The sequence below is a fragment of the Canariomyces notabilis genome (assembly GCF_033297395.1).
Source record: "Canariomyces notabilis strain CBS 508.74 unplaced genomic scaffold N656scaffold_20, whole genome shotgun sequence".
Classification (NCBI taxonomy): Eukaryota; Fungi; Ascomycota; class Sordariomycetes; order Sordariales; family Chaetomiaceae; genus Canariomyces; species Canariomyces notabilis.
Window position 1 is genome coordinate 420,781 of NW_027041842.1, and position 21,679 is coordinate 442,459.

At 56.8% G+C, this 21,679-nt stretch overlaps 6 protein-coding genes across 6 annotated transcripts; 4 read left to right on the top strand and 2 right to left on the bottom strand.

The window, feature by feature from the left end:
• Positions 1–930: 930 nt before the first annotated feature.
• On the top strand, positions 931–4,607 carry N656DRAFT_770369 (uncharacterized protein; the record flags this gene model as incomplete). The annotated part of the gene is made up of 3 exons (XM_064813769.1): positions 931–2,602; positions 2,654–2,728; positions 2,788–4,607. 3 exons carry the CDS (start codon positions 931–933, stop codon positions 4,605–4,607), a joined length of 3,567 nt encoding a protein of 1,188 aa, XP_064667911.1.
• A 3,257-nt stretch (positions 4,608–7,864) lies between these two features.
• Positions 7,865–8,234, bottom strand: N656DRAFT_781983 (uncharacterized protein). The gene has a single exon (XM_064815677.1). The coding sequence runs from the start codon at positions 8,150–8,152 to the stop codon at positions 7,928–7,930; it is 225 nt and encodes a 74-aa protein (XP_064667912.1). The 5' UTR covers positions 8,153–8,234; the 3' UTR covers positions 7,865–7,927.
• Positions 8,235–11,171: 2,937 nt separating this feature from the next.
• Positions 11,172–12,755, top strand: N656DRAFT_791242 (uncharacterized protein; the record flags this gene model as incomplete). Its single annotated transcript, XM_064816955.1, has 2 exons — positions 11,172–12,424; positions 12,512–12,755. The coding sequence occupies 2 exons, from the start codon at positions 11,172–11,174 to the stop codon at positions 12,753–12,755; spliced, it is 1,497 nt and encodes a 498-aa protein (XP_064667913.1).
• Positions 12,756–15,479: 2,724 nt separating this feature from the next.
• On the bottom strand, positions 15,480–17,761 carry N656DRAFT_736255 (alpha/beta-hydrolase). The gene is made up of 2 exons (XM_064812724.1): positions 17,153–17,761; positions 15,480–17,080 (listed from the first exon to the last, which is right to left on the bottom strand). Exons 1-2 carry the CDS (start codon positions 17,465–17,467, stop codon positions 15,722–15,724), a joined length of 1,674 nt encoding a protein of 557 aa, XP_064667914.1. The 5' UTR covers positions 17,468–17,761; the 3' UTR covers positions 15,480–15,721.
• N656DRAFT_781988 (Spo7-domain-containing protein) lies at positions 17,682–19,559 on the top strand. Its single transcript, XM_064815678.1, has one exon. It carries the CDS (start codon positions 18,174–18,176, stop codon positions 19,461–19,463), a length of 1,290 nt encoding a protein of 429 aa, XP_064667915.1. The 5' UTR covers positions 17,682–18,173; the 3' UTR covers positions 19,464–19,559.
• A 667-nt stretch (positions 19,560–20,226) lies between these two features.
• On the top strand, positions 20,227–21,366 carry N656DRAFT_791245 (uncharacterized protein; the record flags this gene model as incomplete). The annotated part of the gene is made up of 1 exon (XM_064816956.1): positions 20,227–21,366. The coding sequence occupies one exon, from the start codon at positions 20,227–20,229 to the stop codon at positions 21,364–21,366; it is 1,140 nt and encodes a 379-aa protein (XP_064667916.1).
• Positions 21,367–21,679: the final 313 nt, after the last annotated feature.

Below are 21,679 nucleotides of genomic sequence, written 5' to 3' on the forward strand. Positions count from 1 at the left end.
AAGAGTAAAATTTTAAGAGTTAAAGTTGAAGGGCTAGATCCGAAGATTAAATTTGAAGAGTTAACAGGTTCGCTGAAGTCTTTCGAGATGGCGTTTTGCATGGCAGAGGCCAGCGTGAGGATGCTTTGAGGTGTTTTGGCTTTTGAAACTTCACCGAAGCTTGAATATCGAGTGGTCCGTGCGCATAGGTATCTGATGGAAGCAGGCAACGAGAGCTCCACTCCGCTCAAGAAATTGGGAAGAGGGGTTCGTCAGAGCAAGAACAAACTGGAAACTGCAACGCCAGGCGTGCGTGAAGCGATGAATGCCTAAGCCACCTCCTGACTCCTGACCTGTTCCGGGTGAATTGCTGTCTGGCGGCGCTTTGCACACTGCGACACGGCACACGTAGGCTGTAAGGCACTGATGTGAAGTGCCAACAAGCTAATTCATGCGCTGACAGCTTGACTGACGTCCAAGATCGAGCTTGGAAGAGCGACTTTCTTGGCCCGGCTTTTGGGTGCCGCCGTCTCCCGCCTCGCTGCCTCTGCCGCTAACCTACCTACGTTAACACCGCCTAACCCACAGTCACTACCCAACCCCAAGTGGGTAAGCTTGGTTGCACAGAAAATAACCAAGCAGGGTCCGACCTTGGCCCGCGGCAGACACACCTCCAACAACAGCTGCGTTACTGTTTGAGATTCTGGTTCCAACTCTCTCAATCTCTCCGACGACAACCTTGTTAGTCGGCACGCGCTGCAGCTTTGTTGTCAACTTTCGAACATTTGCAAAATACATTGACGTTAGTTCTTTGCACCCTTAGCAGTCAAACCCCGCGCTCCGTGCGGCACTTGGCTTGGAAGCTTCCCCAAGCCCCGCCGCACCTGTCAAACATCGGTCGCTCAACGTCTTTGACAACAGCTTTCGTTGCTGGCCGCGAGCCGCGTCATCATGTCGTTCAAGGTCAAGGCATTGTACGACTACGCTTCAGGCCACGAGGACGACCTCACCTTTACTGTCGGTCAGATCATCACCGTGACCGACGAGGAGGATGCCGATTGGTATGGAGGAGAATATGTCGATGACGCTGGAACAAAACACGAGGGCATCTTTCCAAGGAATTTTGTCGAGAGATACGAGCCCGTTGCCCCGGCACGACCCACGAGAGCACGGCCCAAGAGGGAGCCCGAGCCTCCTTCCGAAGCTTCCGCCGCCGATCCTGCCCCCGCCCCGGATTCGCAAAAGAATATTGCCCCGGGACCCGAGGAGACTCGGGAGCCTGTAACGGCGGCCGCCCAGTCCCAGGCCGTCTCTGCGCCCCCGCCGGTGCCCGCACCCGTCCAAGAGACCCCGGCGCCCAAACCGGCACAGCCGGCGGAAGCTCCGATTCCTGCCCCTGTCCCCGCCCCCGCCCCCGCTTCGCCCCCTGCGCAAGCTGCTCCGCGAGTTGCCGAGAATGCGTCCCCTAGCTCAGCGCCCGCCCCGAAACCAGCCCCGTCGCTTCCCAAGCCGAGCAGCGGGTCGACCCCGGTGTCCGAGAAGCCACTCAGCAGCTCCTTCAAGGATCGTATCGCGGCGTTCAACAAAGCTGCACCGCCAATCGCCCCTATCAAGCCAAGCGGCCTGAGCTCAGGCGGCGCCAGCGGCTTTATCAAGAAACCCTTCGTCGCCCCCCCTCCCAGTAGGAATGCCTACGTCCCGCCCGTCACCCAGGCACCCGTTGCAAAAATCTACCGGAGGGAAGAAGATCCCGAGGTGAAAGCACAGGAAGCTGAGGCTCTCGAAAATGCTGGGAAGGTGGGTCTCGTCCCCGCGGCATCCACTGCTGAAGGGGAAGCGGCCGAGGACCAGCCTAAGCCCATGAGCTTAAAGGAGCGGTTGGCCCTCCTGCAAAAACAACAAATGGAGACCGCCGCTCGGCATGCCGAGGCTGTCGCCAAAAAGGAAAAGCCAAAACGTCCTGCGAAGAAACGTATCGACAGTCAGGAGGCTGCTGAGGGCGAAGCCGTTGTGCCGCCTCTGGAGCGTCGTGACACCGAGGAGACGGACAAGAGGACATCCGTGGACGAGCCTCATCCACCTAGATTGGCGCACACTCAGCGTCGCAAGTCCTCTAGAGGAGCCGAGCCACGCGACGGTAATGAGGCAGATATGTCTGGGGCCGGCGATACCACCGAGGGGCAGGAAGACCTCACAGAAAAGGAGGACAGTGATGGCAGAGCCAAGCACGTCGCCACAGCGGCAAAACAGAACGAAGAAGATCAGGAAGAAGAAGAGGACGACGACGAGGAGGAAGAGGACGATGTCGATCCGGAGATTCGGCGCAGGGAGGAGTTACGGGCAAGAATGGCCAAAATGTCTGGGGGCATGGGTATGCCCGGAATGGCCATGCCTCTGTTTGGCGCCCCGGCACCCATACTGCCCAAGAAGAAGAAGGCCGCAGAGAAGCGGGTGGGAGGGCTCGAGGAGCCTGTCTCACCCACCGCACGCGCAGCCCCTGTGCCTCTCCCTGGCCTGATGCGACCGCCACCTCCACCGGAGCCGCAGCAGCCTGAACCGGAAGAAGAGGAGGAAGAGGAGGAATCCCAACTGAAGACGCCGCACCAGGAGTCTGCTCCGCCTTGTACGTTCCGCTGGATGCATCCAAAAGAGGACGAAGCTGACCAGGTTACAGTGTCGCCGACGGAGCAGGGAGCCCCTCCGCCAATTCCCGGCGGCAGACCGGCTCCACCCCCTGTCCCTGCGGAGAGTGAGTATTGTAGTGCCTATCGCTCCACACCATGGGATATTATTGTTAATCTCACAAAGCTCGTCCGCCGCCGCCGCCCCCATCTGCATCCGTGGTTAAGTCCCCTAGCGAAGGTTCGGCATCGGATGATGAACTCTCAGAACAGCCCAACGACGAATCCGATACTCCAAGAGGTGATATAAACCAGGCCACCAGAGCTCCGCCTCCCCCCCCGCCAGCGCTGGCCGCTCCCCCGCCGATTCCAACCTCGCCCCGTGTCTCGCAAGATGGTCGCCCATCGTACACCGAGGACAGCTCCGCTACTTCGTACGAGCCAACGGCGAACAAACGGGCCAGCCGGCCGCCGCCGCCCATTCCAAGCTCCCCACCGACACTTCCCCCAACACAGACCAGGCCGCCTCCTCCTCCCCCTTCGGCAGCGCCGCCAATCCGGCACGATTCATTTCCGGACAGCAGGCCACCACCGCCCCCCGTGCCCGCGCCGCATAGGGATAGTGACAACGACGCCGAAGATGAAGTCACCGAGTATGAGGGGGATTATGACACGGATATAGCGTCCTCGGTTCCCCATAAGGATGCGCTCAAAGCGCATCAACGTGAATCGAGCTTTGAGTCGCCAACCACTGAGGCGCCTCCCATTACTCTAGCAACGGTTCCAAGAGCCGGCCCACCGCCGATCCCAAGCCAACCGCCACCTCGCAAATCTGTAGATATGCCACGGTCAGCCCCGCCGCCCCCTCCGCATCCTAAAGAGACTCCCCGATACGACGAGGAATACGACCCTTATAATTACAGCTCACCTACACAGGGCATCCCAACATCGCCCTCTTATCCACTGCCGCCTCCGCCACCACCTCCCGCTCCGCATTTCAGGCAGCACGAGGAGATGCAAACTCAAGAGATCACGTCGTACACGTCAATGTCTCCTCCGGCCCCGCCGCCACCGCCGCCGTCCTCTACCCGGCCACCGGCACGGCCGTCAATGGATGTCCAGCGTGGCGGCGCCGGGCGACGGTCTGCGGATGTCACGCGGCCCTCGGTGGAGTCTGGCTACGTTGCTAACGACATCGATCTAGCCAGCCATTCCGGGTGGTGGCTGCAACCCAACGGCCTCCCCTCGCAGCTTCACGGGCGCAAGGACATTTACTTTGAGTCCGAAGAGGCGACTTCTGCCGACGCGCAGAAGGGTGGCAAGACTATTGTCACGCGCGACATTTACGTCCTCTTCCAGGACTACTCGCAGACAATCATCACAGTGCGCTTCAACCCGCAGGACGCCTCCGACGTGCAATTCGAGCAGCGCCACGAACCGCCGCCGCGGGCGCTGCGCCAGGACCAGCTCGAGCAAAGCTACGAGCGGTTCGGCCGCGCCATCAGCGAGGCCGTCGCCGCCAAGAAGGACACGGTCGTGGGCGACGGCACCCCGCACGCCCTCATCTACGAGCTTCTCCGGCCGTTTAAGGACGCCCTGTTGCCCGTCGGCACGCGTGCCTACGGCGCCCTCGTCTACTCGAACCTCGCCAACGCGAGCACGACGCAAAACGACGAGATCCGGCCGGGCGACATCATCAGCATCCGCAACGCAAAGTTCCAGGGCAAACACGGCGCCATGCACGCAAAGTACTCGGTCGAGGTGGGCAAACCAGACCATGTCGCTGTTGTGGCTGAGTGGGACGGCACAAAGAAGAAGGTGCGCGCCTGGGAACAAGGCCGCGAGAGCAAGAAGGTCAAGATGGAGTCATTCAAGCTTGATGACCTCCGGTCGGGCGAGGTTAAGATTTGGAGGATCATGCCGCGCAGCTGGATTCATTGGGAGAGTACTGGCAGTGGGAGTGGGAGCGGGAGTAACGGTGGGGTAGGGGCCGGGGCGGGTAATTAGGAAGTTGAAGCCCTTGTTCAGATTATGGCGCTTGAGGTGAGGCCTGTCGTTGGTATGGAGAGGATTGGGATGGGAATGGGGATGGGGTTTGCGGGTGATGGAGGAGGAGGAAGAGGGCTGTTGGGGGTTTTGGTGAGGGTCGTGGAGAGGCGCTGTTCAGGAGGTTGATTAATGCTTGGCTAGGTGGACTGCCTGCGTGGGAAGGTGGGAGTGAGAGAGGGTATGGTTGGAAGACTGACGGTTTGAGGGAGGGTTTCTTGGGCTGAGTTGAGTTGCAAGTTGATCGGATCAGCGAGGCAGAACAATAACATTGAGACCACGACGCATGCATAGCTGCGCCGGAGGACCTGCTTGCTTGCCTAGGTAAGGTAGCTAGCCACAAGCGCAACCAAGGACCAAGGACGGAGGGGCACTGCACTGTTGAGTTTTCTCTTAGTTACTTTAGCATAAACCACCACACTCTACCTTACCTTACCGAATCATGCCGGTTATTTTTATTAACGTTAGTCAGTTGCTCGCCTTAGTTTACAGAGTTGTTTAATAAGTCGTTTTGTGGTCCAATTGGTGACAGAATGGCTGGTATTGTGAAAGTTTATGCTCCTTGGTGGAATGTGTGGCCTTCCGTCTTGTTATATTTATTTCTCAGGGAGTGTTGTCACGGTGATCTGTGCTGGGACCCTGATTACCGTATCGACCCATGAATTACGGACCGACCGACAGACCTCGAAGAGGGTTTGTTGATGGTGTGAACATGTTATTTTTTCAGCTCAATAAAGGGAAGCTACGGTAGGTAAGGTAGGTAGGTAGTCATGAATCTTCCCTTGTCCTCGCTGCCGAGTCAACGACCCAGGCCGCGGACGTCACTCAGCAACAGCAATGAAGGGTCGAGGATGCACCTCACAACATCATTTTCTACAGGTTTAATCCTCTTTGATGTAGTGCTACAAAGTTCATGCACTAACCACAGCATCAGTTCCCCTCAGGATTCGAACTCGAACTCCGAGTAATTCTCATTCCCCGGCCTCACCGCTGAGATCAATTGCTAATTTGAACTCCAGTACCTACCCTAAGGTAGCAGCCAACATGTATGTAAGCCTCAAAGAGACAATAACACAGCCTCAACTACCGGTATTGTACAGTACCTAGATCCCCGTTGACACCAACTGCACGTGTGTGGAATCGGGCCGAGCACCGGCCGTGTTCTACCTACAGTACACAGTAGTGTGAGCTCCCTGTCGGGTTGGGCTGTGGTTGCGAATGCAGCACTACTGCATGGATGCCCTTCGCGCATACATGCAGCCCCATAACCATACATATGTACGGTCGTTTTCGTAGGTTAGTAGTTCCTGGGAGTTTGGGGCTGGCCATAGGTATCATGCCCGGCAAAAACTGAAGGGTGCGGGATCTCTGGCATCAACCTACGCCTACGGCCAACCGGCCGTACATGCATACATACGAACGTACCTCTAGCAGCAGCAGCAGAAGATTGAAGAAGAAGAAGCATTCTAGCATATAGCATCAACACCCGCCCACGCTGCCGCGCACATGCCGTGGAGGACATGCACCCACAAGTCGGCACGGGATGAGTGGTATATCGTTTGGCCCAGGGAGTATAGATGCAGCACATCCCGTGCAAAACCCACGCCTGCGTCCCGTCTCTGTCTGTGTCTAGCAGAATGCATACCTCGTCCAATCCGTAGAGTACATACAGGACACCTGCAGTGCCCTACCTACCTTATCTTACCTTAACCATGCGGTATCGGCCCTCCCGCACGACTCTGAGGCCGGCTCGAGAGCCAGAGCAGACCCGGGGAGGGGGGGGGTGGGGGCGGGGAGGTGCTGCTCACTTCCCTTCTATCTACTACCTACGTACTGGTAGTAGATCCCGCGGGGGTTGTGGAGGCCCGCATGCTGGTCCCTTCCCGCATAACCCATCTGCATTTCCATGAAGAAGCGGCCCCGATGGGCGGCCCATGATCCCGTCCGATCTTTGGCTGCTGGCCGGCTGGTCTGTTGGTGGCTGCGATCGCCGGTAGCACCACACAAAAAGTTCAAGAAGCAACTTCTGACCCCAGTTCTCACCTAAATACCGCGACGTTGTGTGTAACGGTCCCAAGTTGCCTGACGACGAACTGCTCCGCGCATGGTGGTCAGAATGCTGACCTTCGCTGACCTGTCGTGTCACCACATCCATCTGCTCACTGCTCGCAGGGGCTGCGCAGCCTGTAGTCCGGTCCAAAACCCCTCTGCTCTCGAATTCATCTTCACGCACATTGTTCCCATCCTCGCAAACACATTGATGTCCCCTTTTGCAACTGAACCAACTCAGAACGGATCCGGACGTCAAAATGGCAGGCAAGTCTCGCCCATCATGGTTCTCTTCCCCGCAATCACCTCAAATCAAGAGCCCAGATGTGCACATCGCAGATCTGTCAGGCCACAATAGCAGCCCATGTCCAGGATTGCTCCATCGTGGGGAATCGATCGCCTTGACTGGCCTGGGCCCTCTCTGCACCAGCCAAAAAATCATGGGGCAAAGGGAGCAACACCAATCGTGTTTAACCACCATATGCAACACCCATTGATGAAACCGCGCAGAGTCCAATGAATAGGAACGGAGGCAGCATGCATGCGAGCAGATCGAACCTGTCGACTTGAAACAAAACGGGCTCTCCGCGGCAAGTATCGTCCTGGTTCGAAGAGCCCTCTGCCAGAATGAGAACAGACGACATGTTCAAGCCACCCATTTACTCGAGGTGTGCGGCCTATGATGGCATGCATACCAGGTAACTATGCCGTGGTGTATTCAACCGGGGCTGCCCCTGCCTACAAATCAGATATTGCCAACTGGTTCGCGGCTACTACACCTTTGCATGAGGCCCTACCTACCTAGACCCAACCTCTCCAGGAAATGTCCTAATGGCAGAAGAGCCGTCGTTCTAAGCGCGCCCCGACATGGTTCGCTTAACGGCTTAAGTGGCCTTGCCGTGGGGAGGACGGGTATCCAATCGACCACCCTCTTGCGCGCTTCGGGAACGGCATTCGTTTGTCTTGGAGTTACCAGCCGGGGACGGCTTTCCGCTTGTATGCACGTAAGTTGTCATGTGCTTGAGGCATTGGCCAATACAAGAACCACAATGCGGGAGGAAGATGGAAGTAAAGAGAAGGGCATTCTCCTACCGGCGGGTTTAAGGACGTTGTAGGTGAGAGTTGGCAGGAGGGTGGGCTGCTGTCCAAGAATGCAGTTGCACCTATCGGGTCTTTGACACAGGGTGACAACCTGGGAAATGTGAATGGCCCGGTGATTTGATGCACCGAGCTCACCCGTCCGACTTTTGTGCAGGTTTTTCTGGTCTGACAGAATTACTAGGCTTATCCAAGCCAGCATGCTTGAGGGTGTGTACCCTTTGGGATTGCCAAAAGGAGAAACCCTGGGGGGGTGTCGATTGGCTGAGGAAGAGTATCGAATTGCTTGCATCATATGCAATCAGCAAACTGAGAGCTGACGGCTGTCCAGAGAGCATTATGGTGGTGAAACATGCCATAAGAGAGTGTCTTGTAGATAATTGAGACGACAAGCTGTTGCTCCAGCCATATGCTGCTGCTGAGCCCGGCTCTGATGCATTCCACAAGCTTCGCACGAAGGCCTGGAGTTGATCCTGATGCTCACCTGATGGCGTCCGCTGTCATTCTCTGCTATACCCGAGAGTCAGGGACGGCAGAGGGCACCCAAAACATTTGGAAACATGGATCGTCCCAGTTTGCACCCCATATTCGAGGCGTGCCATAGGGGTTCAATCGTAACGTCGGGAATCGAACATACCTTGCTCCGTAGGTCAGACTGTTAGGGATAATGCAGTCTGACGAATAGCTAGGGGAAGGACTGTTGGACTTACCTCCATAGAGATGGTCGTTGTCCACGTGCAAATCGCAGTTTGGGCTGAGGTTGTAGCTTGACCTGCCAGCGAATGGGGGCTTGACACAAGTCAACCGAGCATGGGAGCCAAATCAGCCGGGTCTTGATCGCGCAGGTTCCCCATTTGCGGAAGTATTATCCTGCGCCAAGCACCAAACGGTCGTCCATGAACTCGAGCTTCGTGCGTTGTTTCAACTGGGAACGGGAAGCTTGATGACTTGGCGGCATGCGCTAGCTCAGGGTTGGGCTGGGAAATCCTCTGCCGATCAACCGAGTGAACTTTAGAAAACGACGAGGTTGTCGTCGTCCAGCGGCTTGACATCGCTGCGTACGTTAGCTCATGTAAACATCAGTTTCCCTGATGGATACATACCATGACAGAGGTCGTTGAAGGTAGTGTATAGGCCATCCAGCAACGGCCTAACGTTTCTGGACTTTAACGGTTGACGGGACTGAGCAACGGCGGTTGGGGGTAGCTTCAAGGTTTTGCGACTCCGGTGGTATCATCCATTGGATGGTCAAGTCCCACCGTCGGGCAACCCCACGATTTTAATTCTTGGCCAATGGTTTTGCTCAGCGTGTGCAGCCTCAATATTGGCTAGGAGATCGCATGGCGTAGTGCTTGTGGTAGCAACTGGGCAGCGACGCAGTTAGTTAGGTTGTCGAGATTCAGTCCCTAAAACCGCCGCTTCAGGTGGTCCATGCCGCTGAGGTGCCACGTACGTTTTGCCGTATCTCTCCAAAGCAGGTAGGCAGGTAGGTAATGTAGTACTGGAACGTAGAGAGAACGTTAGTTAGGGTTCGACCGCTAAGGCCTCGGGTATCAGTTTTGGGAACCAATGTACGGACTAGCGCTTCTGTTCTAGGCTTCATGCCCCCCGCCTTGAACCTCAGTGCCAGCTCCCCGGGACTTGCAGTTTTACGTTAAGTTAGCGACAACGTTAACGTTACCCAGACAGCCCAGCTGGTTGTCACTCCGACAACGGGCGTCGCCTCGCGTAAGCAGCAAGACGACCACGATCGACCTGGCGAATAAGACGTCTGTTTCCGAATGCACGAGAGGAGAAGGGAGAGTAATATGGCGCAACCTGAAGCAATTGAGATTGAGCTTCCCAATCGCGAGGTCTTGGGGCTAACAGATCGAAGAAGTGTGTGCCCGAGGAGAAGAATTTTGAATCCACTTACATAGGTTACTGCTAACTGCGTTGCCACAGTTGACTCAAGTTAGTAGGTAGCGTCCCAGAATCTGGTCTGCGATTGCTCTTGCCGCCACTGTCAAATGCCTTTGGAGGGCATCTCCGAGGTGGTTCAGTTCAGCTCCCTTGCTGTCCCCTATTCTCGCTGTCCAACCCTTCGTACCTTCGAGAAAACCACCGAGTAACGTTATGGCAAGTCTGAAAGTGATGGGTTTGGTGGGCTGCCCTGATACTGCTCGTCGTTTTTCTGCATGGCCCTATCCGCCGTTGAAGGTATCTCTAGCTCCTTCCCCCACGGGATTTTCCGCGGGATTTTTGGTGGAGTGACTTCTGCCACACTCGGGTGACCGAACGACACCCCTCACCCCATGACGACTTCCCCAATCGATCGAGGCAGTGCCGTCCTGGACCAACCACAACATTTTCCCTCCAGCGCTGATTTAGAGCCAATGGCAGTTTGCCGGGCATTTTCGGCATGCTCTTGCGGCCCTGAAGCATCCAGTGAAAACGTCCACTGCAACACAACTCGGACATGAATGGCTGCGTTGCTGGTCCATCGCCCCTCCTGCCCTCGTTCTGAATTGCCTGCGGTGCCCCACGGCAGGCGAGGAAAGAGACAGTCTTGGCCGCGTGGGTGACTGTTCCTTCCTCGATGATCAGGGAATTCATCAGTGTGGCATGTACGGATATGGGTGTGTACGCAAGTCGAGTCAGTATGTAAAAATCCCGTGTTCGTCCAGACTGCTGCGTGGACAGATTCCTTAAAACACTTTTTATCCCATCAAGTCTGTCGTCCCTCAGGACAACCAGGACCACTTGGCTCCTGCATATCTCGTTTCCGCTCGATGTGACCTGTCAATTGGAAGCCAATACGCTCCAGTGGCCCAAGTTCGCCCAAGGCCAGATCGCTAGACGAGGTCTGCACAAGCTTCCAGAGCGCAGCAAATCGTTTCGATCTGGATATCTCTGACGCTGCCGTTGCCTTCTACCGTATCGTCCCGCTGCTGCATCTCTGCATCTCCCACCCATCCCACCTGTTCCCTCGACTTGTCGCTACGCAAGACGCCAGCAAGCTCCCAGCACGCTCCCCGCGTCGCGTTTAATGCCCGACCCCAACCTGATATCTGCCGTCTTCGACAACGCAGCCGCCGTGCACAGCAGCCCCCGGCAGCCCCTGCACGACCCAGGAATTCCCGGCACGCCATGCCGGAGCGCTTCCCAGTCGCCAATCCCTCGTGGCAGCCACCCAACCCACCCTTACCCTCACCATCACCACCACTCCCCTCGGCGTCACCCGCTTGTGACGGCGCACTCTCTATAAAACTGCTTCAGGGGCCCCAACCTCCCTCCTCTACCGGGGACCCTCATCCTCCCCACACAACCTCACGGTACACATTGACCTCCACCTCCTCCTTCCACACAGCCCCGAGCACCTCGGACACGCAGCCCAAGATGCCTCTCCCGTATTCAAAGAGACACACCTCGAGTCAGTCCTCCTCCAGCCACGACTCTCGTAGCCGGAGGAGTAACGATTCATATGGATCACAGTCAACTGCACCCACGTCGCTCTATTCCTCTTCCTCACGCCCCTCAGATATCAAGGCCTCACCCACATCAACATGCAGCAGTCGCGCCATCCCCGCTGCCGCCTCTGCCGCTCCCCAGAGGCAACACACAGCCGCCTACGAATATGACTCTCGCGACGATGTCAGCCCCGCAACCTCGCTCTATCCGCGCTCGTCGGTCGAAACCTACGTCTCAACGACAGCTTCGTCGGAGGATGTGGACGCCATGGACCTTGATGAGAGCCCGATGGAGTGCGAGGAGGACGTCATCCCGCCACTGCCTGTCTACCGTCGTGATGTGGTGGAACCGAATGTGCGCGCATCGACCCCGCAGGACTTTGCCAAGCTCTATCCCTCACTCAATCGCCTGACGATACGGCATGACGAGTTCACTCCGGATGGGAACATGAACTTGCGCGTCGACACGGTGGTAACGGGCCGGAGGAGGACCGCCATTCAGCTGTTCCACTTGCGCATGTACGACCTGGCCAAGCGGGAGTTCTCGCTGCGGCGCTACTCCCGCGACTCGGGCCGCGAGGTCTGCAACTCGAAGCGCAAGTACACGGAACCTGCCGCGGCCAAGGCGGCCGATGACAGGCCGACGTTGAAGCGGTCCATGTCTACTGCTCTCAAGACACTGAGTGGTGGGAAGCCGGTCCTGCGCCGCGCTAAATCAGGTATGGCGGCGGCCCCTGGCCGGCCTGGCACGGGCTACTCGTCGTGCGATGGCGATGATGAGATGCTCCACGACCGGAGCAACCTGTCTCGCCTGTCGCTTGACAGTCGCCTGACCAAGGGCAAGGCTCAGCGGCCGCTGCCGACCAACATCATCAAGCTTGAGTTCAGCAACTACGCCCGCGTCGACGTCAGCCGCCGCGGCGGGAAGGGCAACAAGCGCTACGACTTTGAGTGGTGGGGTCACCGGTACAGTTGGAGGCGCTCGGTCGACAGGCAGCTAGGCTTGGTGTCGTTCCACTTGGTTCGGGACGGAAATACGGGCGCGCCGGTCGCGCACATTGTTCCCGAGACAAGGTCACCGAGCCAGGTTCTTACCGACCGAAATGCGGGCGGATGGGTTCCGCCGTGTTTCATGTGGATCGCGGATGAATCGGTCGTGGACGCCGTGACAGACGTTGCAGAGTAAGTCATGATGGGTCTCAAATGCCCGAACCGCACACACGAAAACCAACCTTGTTTGTTTGCGAACAGTCACTAACCCCTTTCCAGCGTCATCATGGCCACCGGCCTCATGGCTCTCGTCGACGACTGCATCAAGGAGACATGGCAGACGAAGAAGGTGCACCGCATCCCGGTGCCCCTGACCTCCAAAACGGTCAACCTCGAAAACGTCAGTCCAAAAGCCATCATGCAGCACGTCTTTGGCCGCCGGTACTCGAACGACCACAGCCAGCACCACTCGCCTGCTTTGCCGAGCCCGCTCCGATTCGCGAATCCCATTACGGCCTATTAGGCCGTAATCCAAGGCCACCCCTCCGCGTCCGTCCGGGCATGACGGTCGGGTTACACACACACGGAACCGCTCTTTACAGCCGGAGCCACGTGTTGCTGCCCGACCACAACAGTTGCCTACACACGGGTTCATCCCATAGGCTCTGCACACAACAACAAGCGATCGATCACTGGGGGTTCCTGAAAGCCAGACCAGAGGGGAGCCATTGCTCGCTAGCCTTGGCCGTGCCACCTCAGCCTGAGATGGTCAAGAGGTTGGTTGGCAGCTAGCCACGGGCATTGGCATGGAAGATCCATCCTTGCCTTGCTCCCTATCCTGGCTTTTTGTTACCTCATGTCGATCTCTTCTTGTCTTCTTTCCATTCGCTGTCCCCTATCAGGACGACTTAATCGTTGCCGATCTGCTGGATCGGCCTAACCTTGTTGTTGTTGTTGTTGTCTTTTCAACGAAAAAGTGGTTCTTCACCTTGGTTCTTTATTTTTCTCTCCATTTCCATTTCCATTTCAATCTCTATTTTTATGATATGACATGACGGCACCAGCACCGGCGTCGGTACCGGCGAGGCATTCGGGCCCGGCGTTTTCGATCAAAGGTTGACGGTCGACGGTCGACGGGCAGCAGGAACAAGTTTTTTTGCCAATCAACTTGAAGCTGCCCAACTACAGGTTTCTGACAACAGTACCTGGTTACATTTTGTTTGTTTACAGTTTGGCCAAAAGGATTCAGGCGTTTCACCCAGGTTTTGCTTTCTTATCTTTTTGTCCTTTCTGCCTTGGCTAGGACTTCTGCCAGCATTTAGGGGGTGTTGGGAAGCGAGCAGGTTGGGCGGTTGATACGATTGGATGGTTGCATGCATGCATGGCATAGGTGTGGTGTGGTGATGCAGACATGGAGTTTATGAGTTCCTGTCGTTGTTTTTCTTCCCATCTTTGCTTTGCTGGCTCATAACTCGAACTAATGTTTGTTTTGCTTGGTGTTGTTACTGGGCCTCCTTTCATTTGTTCCCCTTTGTCACTCTCACTACGTCTATGCACGATCATGACCAGGTTGGACGGACGGAGCATCATTTCATCCGAGCATTTTCAGGGGCGAAGTGGCGGCTTTTGAGCGTGGGTGTGTGGTTTGGATGAATGCATCATTGGGATCATAGTACTAGTACTTATGCATATGGACAACATGAACGGATGTAAAATTCTCATTTGTGTATTGGAATGATGAAGATCTATGGATGAAGGGCAGCTTCAATATGATTTGAATATTCTATGGTGGCTTTAGTTTATGTTGCACATGGTTGTAGCTTGTAAGGTAGCTTGACTGCACACACATGGTTAGATAAGGCACACTCCGTACTTGAGCGCTCTGCTCCGAGGTCTACAGTATTCTCATAGTTCATAAGGTACCCAATCATTCTCTCGCCTTTCGCTAGGCAAGACTGAGAACACCTTAGCACTTATATGGGAGAGAAAATCTGCTAGGTAGTCTTATGTCGCTTGGCGACTCCTCGTTTTCTCGGTTCTGGATGCTCGCTACTTGACCTCAAGCTGCTTTCCCAGCAAACAGCCTACCTGGGTAGGTAGTCCGCATTGTAGCCCAGAGAGAAATTGGACTCGGGGTATTGAGGTGGGTAACTTGACATAAGCCAACAGAGGATCACTCAAGAGTTTATAAGTGAAGTTTCCCTTCCTACTTTCAACCCCCTACGGGCAGTACCATAGAAGTAGTCAAGCAGCAGTTACCTACGTTGTCCCCTTCCATACAGTCCACCCAGGCCACCAGTTCGAATCACGCTACTACCGTTTCCCCCTGCCTGTCACTAACCTGAGTACATATCCAGGACTGTATCGTGGTTGTGGTACAGTACCCCAAGCACGAGGTTCCGGACACGGACGCTTCCTGATCTGATGATGCTGCTGCTCTAAACTTGTCTGGTCTTGGCCCCCAAATCGCATCAGGACTCCCTTTTCCGCCTCGACAGACGACGAGTTCGAGGTACAAGACGACTCGCCCTCACCGGCAGCCAAAGGCCGGTCCGAAATCCCAGACTCGGACGACTCCTGAAAAGATGACTTCGGATACCAGGCCGATACACCGTCCCATCCCCGCCTGCCAGCCAAGAGGACGATATCAAGTCCCAGACTCAGACGACTCCACCGATGAGGACTGGTCCTGTCCCACTCGCCGCACACGGCTTGCTGGCGGTGCAAAGAAACCCTCCAACCTAAACTTTGCATCTCCCATCAAGTATTGCTAGCCTGAGGTTGCCCAAGCGTGCGGGCTCAGGGGACATATCACTCCAGTACACAGGATGTATACCGTGGACTTTCGACAGCGCAGAGCGAGGACGCTCTCGCATTCCTCTCGGATAACACTGGACGACCGAGGCACACCTTCGCTCAGCTTGACGTATCGGTAACGACGGGTGGCGGCTTGAAGTAAACAAAGTCAATGTCAATGCATTGTATCGATACGTCTGTATGACTGGTGAAGATCGCTGCCATGATGCCGAAATGGAAGGGAGGATGCCACTCAGGGGCAGGCAGCAATAGTTTCGTGCCGTCGTGTAGCAAGCAAAACCAGCAGCGACGACTGGATAACGGCAGGTTCACATGTACGTCCTCATGACCATGGTGTCCAATCTCGAAAAGACCTTCAGCATCTCCCCCCGCCAGCCGGCTGCTGGATGGGCGGGCATCGGAGGCTGGCCCAGTCCCAATCGTCTTATAAACCGTGGAAAAAAGAGCTGTATTAGATTCTAATCTATTCGTGCCGCCGCCTAGCTCTTATGCTAGGCACGGTCTTCCGTCTAAGCGTGATCGGAGCATCGCCGATACGCCCAGTACCATATAAAACGCCATGCCATGCCCGCTCGCTCATGAAGCGTCTATCCGCAATCCATCACCCCGCCTCAACTGGAGCAATCCTAATTACCTACCAAGCCCGGTCCTGTTCACCGCAGTCAAGTCTGATTAAACCCCATTATTCCCTCTCTCCCTTAACCTCGCCTGCCTAGTATCCTCCATCTCCCTCCTAATAACCGTATTAAACTCATCCGGATTATCCAAATGCAAATGATGCCCGGCATTAGGAATCACCACCACCTTCGCACTGCCCCGTTCATTCCTCTTCTCCTCCTCACTCCCCTCCATCAGCGCCTTGACAATCCTCTGCTTGACCTTCTCCTCAGCCGCGTACCCGCCCGCGACATCCATCCAGTCGTTTTCTCCATACATAAAAACAATAGGCAGGCCTGTCTCCTTCACGGCTGGTGCTGTCTCTGTTGCGGGGCTAATCACCTGCCGGCCGACCTCTTCGATGCGGTTGATGATGGGATTGCGGGCGTACGCTCCCGGCGCGAGGATGTACGGCAGGGCATACTCGCCGCTGCCTTTTTGGCGGAATAACGAGTACGAGTAGGTATGCAGCGCGTCTTTTTCTTCTGGCGGGAGGTGGTTAAACCGCCGGGTCGTCCAGCCCGAGACGAAGCGCGGGCCGAGAGGCCCCGCCATGCGCACGATGCTGAAGGGGGAGATGTTGGCGTCCCAGAGCCATACGAGCCAGTTGGGGATGGGCCGTTTGGGCGGGGTGGTGATGGTGTTGGGCTTGGCGGCGGCCGCGGCTTTGTTTTCGGCTTGCAGGTATGCGGCGTTGTCGCCGGCGGGCTCGCGGCGCACGATGCTTTCTTGGTCTTGGACGAACTCGTTCGCCAGGGTGGATTCTTCGGGTTCGGGCATGTCGGCGTTGACGGCCCACGGGTCCTCGGGAATGCCTACGGGCGAGGCGAGGATTAGTTTGTTGAGACGGCCGGGGTATTTTAGGGCGTAGCAGACGGCTAGGTAGCCGCCGAGGGAATGGCCGAGAAGCGTGAACTTTTCGATGTTCCGCGCCTTCCGCCATTCTTCGAGCGCGTCGATGAACCAGTTTTCGGCCTCGGTGATTTTCTCCTTGGGGTCTTTGGCCTGGATCTTGAAGGGTGGCCTCGACGAGTTGCCCATGCCCAGCATGTCCAACGCGTACAGCCTCCAGCCCTTTGGCCGGCTCAGCGGTTCAAAGTTTTTGTAGTAGAAGCCCAGGCCGGCGCCGTAGCCGTGAAGCATCACCAACGTGTCCTCGGCTTGCTCGTCGACGCGCTCAATGGCCAGCTCGTTGAGCGTCCGGTTCTTCCCGGACAGCTGCACCATCGACGACCTCCATACCCGCTGACCGAACGGATCACTCTTGGCGAGTTCGTGTAATTGTGAAGCGACAGTTTCTGTCCCGGCCTCTCGGAGGTAGGGGACAAAGGAGAGGACCTTTCGCTCGGCCTGGCGGGGTGATACACTTGTCCACTGGAAGGCAGGTGAAGTTAGTTGGTGCGAATAAGCATTGGTGCTGGCTGTTGGACCATCGGCGCAACTCACCCATTGTTGCACGGCCTCCTTGTAGCCGAGAGGGAAATAAGTAAAGTTTGGCCGTCGGGACTTTGGCTCGGCGTCAGCCATGGTGTTTTGCGGCGGCCGCGAGTGGGGGGCGAGCAAGACGGGCTGCGAAGTGTCGTGAGGCGGGGAGAAGGAAGAAGTCGCAGTCGCAGTCGCAGCGGTGTCGGTCGACAGGCAGTTCGTCTGTTGTTGCGCCGCGGGACAAGTTGAAGTGCTGTCAGGTTCAAATCGCCCAATCAGCGGGGCTAACTTCAGTCGCTTTGGCAGCAGAAAACTTGTCGGATACGTCTTGAGCATGGTAATGACACCGCCTAGGGACGCCGCCCCATATTTGAAGCTTCTGCATTCTCTGTGCGTGGTTCATGGAGTGTTGCATAAGCTGACCGTGAGTGCCGACGGCAGGCTAACAACGCCGAAACCCAGCCAACCGCCACGTTCTACGGAAACATCGGATTTTGCATCGCTCCGTGCCTCCGGTCGGGGATGCCCACAATTGCCCTGTAGCCCCTGGAACCCCCCAGAACCCCTAACCAAGACGCTCTGGACCCCAATGACGTTGGCAGTTGGCACCGCCGGCACCTTCTGGGCGCTGTGGGTAGATTTTTAGGCCGTGGGGACCGTGCACTAGGCTTCCAGATTCAGGTCCCGTCACTCGAGTTCAGGCGAAAATTCCCACTGATTGATGCCCACTCATCAGCTCAGGCACAACCAACCAGTGCAACCACCATCAGACACCGCCGCGTCCTTGACAATGCAACGGGCCATGCGGCGATAATATGCTAAACTCCGCGAACCGACAAATGCCCCCGGCAAGACGCCACTCTGTTGCTTTTACCGACAGCCTAGTCCTACGGATACAGTAAGCGACTTCTTCCACTTGCGAACCCGAACCCCTCCGCCGTCCGCGGTCACCGATCCGTTCCGGGCCATCGGGCCACAGGACCATACCCTCCATCCGGCTACCCCATCTTTAATCCATCCATTGCCATCCTCTCCAGGCGCCATGGCCGACCCCCTCGACTCAATCGTCAAAGGCGCCCCCGTCTCCCTGCCGGGGCAAGACGCCCTCGTTGCCCGAGCAGCAGGCGGAGGAGGACGAGGCACCACCCCGATCGCCACGTCCTCCTCCTCCTCTTCAACAGCCGCCTCCTCAAACCACAAAGACAAAGCCAGCGACCCCCTCGGCCACACCCCCAGCTCCCCGTCCATGATCTACCTCAACCTGCTCATCCTCGAAGCCTCGCTGCGCGCCCAGTACCTCGAGCTGCGCGCCCGCCGGCGCCACCACACTTTCTTCCTGTCCCTGCTGACGCTGTGGACGGTGGGGTTTGGGTACGCGCTGTTCCTGGCGCCGCGCGAGGACGGCCGCGGGGTTGGGGGTAGTGTGTACTGGGTCGTGGAGACGACGGAGCGCATGTGTTTTCTGGGTGGTATCATGACGGCCCTGCTGGTGTGGGCGACGGGGATTTGGGAACGGGGCGTGCGCTGGCCTAGGAGGTGGTTTGCTGTCTCGAATAGGGGGTTGAGGGCTTTCAACTGTAAGCTGGTGGCTATGAAACGGCCGTGGTGGAAGGAGGCGCTGAGCACGGCGGGGTGGTTTTTGACGTATGGGCTGTTTTCGAATAATGGGAGTTCGTACAGATGGGTGGATCCGGCGTTGGTTAGGGAGGTGGATAAGGAGTTGAGCTTGACGAGGGAGAATCATCCGGCGATACATGTCAATCAGTGGGATGAGGAGAAGGGGGGTCATGAGGAGGACTTGGCGCCGGGTGGGGATTATGTCAAGGTGTTGTTGCTGCCTAAGCCGTTCTCGCCGACTTTCAGGGAGAACTGGGAGCTGTACCGGGCTGAGTATTGGGAGAGGGAGAATGAGCGGCGCGCGCTGCTCAGGGTGAAGATCAAGGAGCGGGAGAAGAAGCTGCGCAAGGAACAGGGGGGCTGGTTATGGTGGCTTCCGTGGCGGAGACCGATTATGGAGAAGCCTGTGGCCGGTGAGAAAGTGGTCCATCACCCGCGCCACGCGGCCGTGGTGGGCGAGCACAAGCGGACCAGGAGCGGCAGTGGGACCGTGCGGCGCGGCAGCATGTCTGGCTCGCGAAGCACGACGCCGACGCTCGAGCCTGAAGAGCACCGGCCTGGTGTGGCCCGTAAGGGGAGCACGTCGTCCAATGGGTCGGAAAAGAAGCGCAAGAAGCTGGCCCGGCCTCGCGTCGAGTCCCGGTCGGTGACGCCCGAGATCCCGTCCCCGCTGGCCAAAGAGAGCAGTCCGGAGACGGAGCCCTCGAATTCATGACGGATGGTTGGCTTGGTGTAAAATACGTGCGCATACCTGCATGCCGTTTATAAGGTAGACTTTTATACAAGTCAGGCAAAATACCCCTTCATCTCATGCACTTCGGTTCATAATTTGGTCTTGAAGAGTAGGGGTTAGGGTTATAGCGCTGCAGTGTCTCCTGCAGGCCCAGGCCTTGTGATGGGGTTTCCTTGTGATGGCCCCGAGCGTCTGGAACTTCCACTTTACGCGACCCAGGCGCGTCCAGGCAGACATGCACCAACGGCCGCCACTGCAACTACCGTAATTGCGATGGTCATCTCACGCCTCGAGTTCGAGTAATATAAACCGTCTACTTCGTACCGACAACTGTTTTCTGCCTGGTACCAGATTATTTCCCTAAATAATTCATAATCGTTGAACATCAAGCTCCCACGCTTGCTTTTCTACCCAACCATCCGCAACTCGCAGCAGGGCCTTCAGATACATCGGCAAAACACTACGTCTCCGGCTGCCAGCTTTCACAATTTCATTCCTCTGAGTGGCCGACTCAGTTCAAGAACGAGCAGCACTCTCACGATTCTATCAAACCAATTTCTCCCACATCATCGTTGATCAAGTCGAAATCTTCACACGGAAGCGAACTTACCTCCAACCATCGCGCCAAGCAGGCCATTCCATCCATCCCAACAGACCGACAAAGAATCTTTGAACAGCCCGGCATACTCAAGACAATAACCAAAGCAGCCTTCACCACCCAGATAACCAAGTAACCCGGCTCGCCATGATGGAAAGCGACCTGCCCCCCAGCATACAGCGCAACGCCCAGCCCACAGCACCTTACTCCCTCCGTCCGCCTTCACCGCCCTTCATCTACGTCCCCGCCGTCACTCACCACCACCACCACCACCAACCACCTTCCTCCCCAAACAACAAGCCCAGCTCCAACAACCTCAACAACCCCGACAGCAGTCAAAGTCAAACCCGGGCCCAACCACTCATGACGATCACCCCCTCCCCACTAGCAATCCACACCCTGCCGGGGCCACCCCACCTTACCGAGGAGGAATTGTGGCTCATCACGGGCAAGGGAAAGCCACAAACGGCCTCGGACCCGGCGGCTAACGCATGGGTGTATGAGTCCCGCCGGAGGGCACAGGCGGTGCTGGATTTTTTGATGCTTGGCCCCGCGAGTGTGCTTAAGGATAAAGAGTTTCTTGCGCGTGAGGGGGTGAGTATGGTGTTGGATGCGAGGGATGCGGCGAGGTTTGGGGGGGCCATGGGGAGGGTGAGGGGGGAACTGGTAGGGTTGGGGGTGGAGGTCAGGACGTTGCTTGGGGATGGGGATGAGCGTGCCAGTGAGGGGGGAGGTGGGGGAGGTGTAGGGCAGGGGCCAAATAAGGGGTTGGTTGCGGTGTTTGATGGGGCTGCGGGTAAAGTCAATGGGCATTTGTTGGAGGTGGTTCGGCAGTCGGGGGGTAGTAGCAGGCCGGGGAAGGTGTTGGTCGTGTGCGAGACGGGGAATGACCGGTCTGCGGCGGTTGTGGCGGCGTATTTGATGGCGGTGTATGGACTGGATACGGTGCAGGCGGTGCAGTTTTTGCAGCTGAAGCGGTTTTGTGTGGTCATGGGGGATGAGGTGAAGTACATGCTGCAGGCGTATGGGGATATACTGAAGGCGAGGGCGGATGTTGCGCGGATGGGGGGCTCGGGGGGTAATAAGGGCATGCCACGGGCAGCGGTGGCGGCGCAGGGGCAAGGGCAAGGCAAGCGCCGGATTGAGGAGACACGCGGAGGAGGAGGGATGGACGGCGAGGATGATGGAGATACCTGGATGATGGGCGAGATGGATGGGGAGCGGTATGCGGGGCGGAACAACTTTGTGCCCTTTGTTGAGCACGACTATTCAGGGTTGAATCTATAAGGAGTGAGTTGTGTTGGGTTTGGCGGGCTAAGGCTATAGGCCACTGGGAACCGGTATTGGTCTCAAGGGGGAACTTAGGTGGTGTTTTTAACGTCTCCCTTTTCAGACTAGAGGTTCGGGGAAATGGGGCTGGAGCTGGATGAGCCGGAACAGTCTTATACCCATTAGAGAGTCCTGCCTTCATGCTGTGTAAAGCTATCTTCCGCAAGATATCTCTAGCACTTGTCCCTCATTGGACGTAGAGCAGCCACTCGGGATTTTCAACTTCGAGTCAGGCTGAGAGATGCGGTACACGATGGTTGTAACGTCAGAG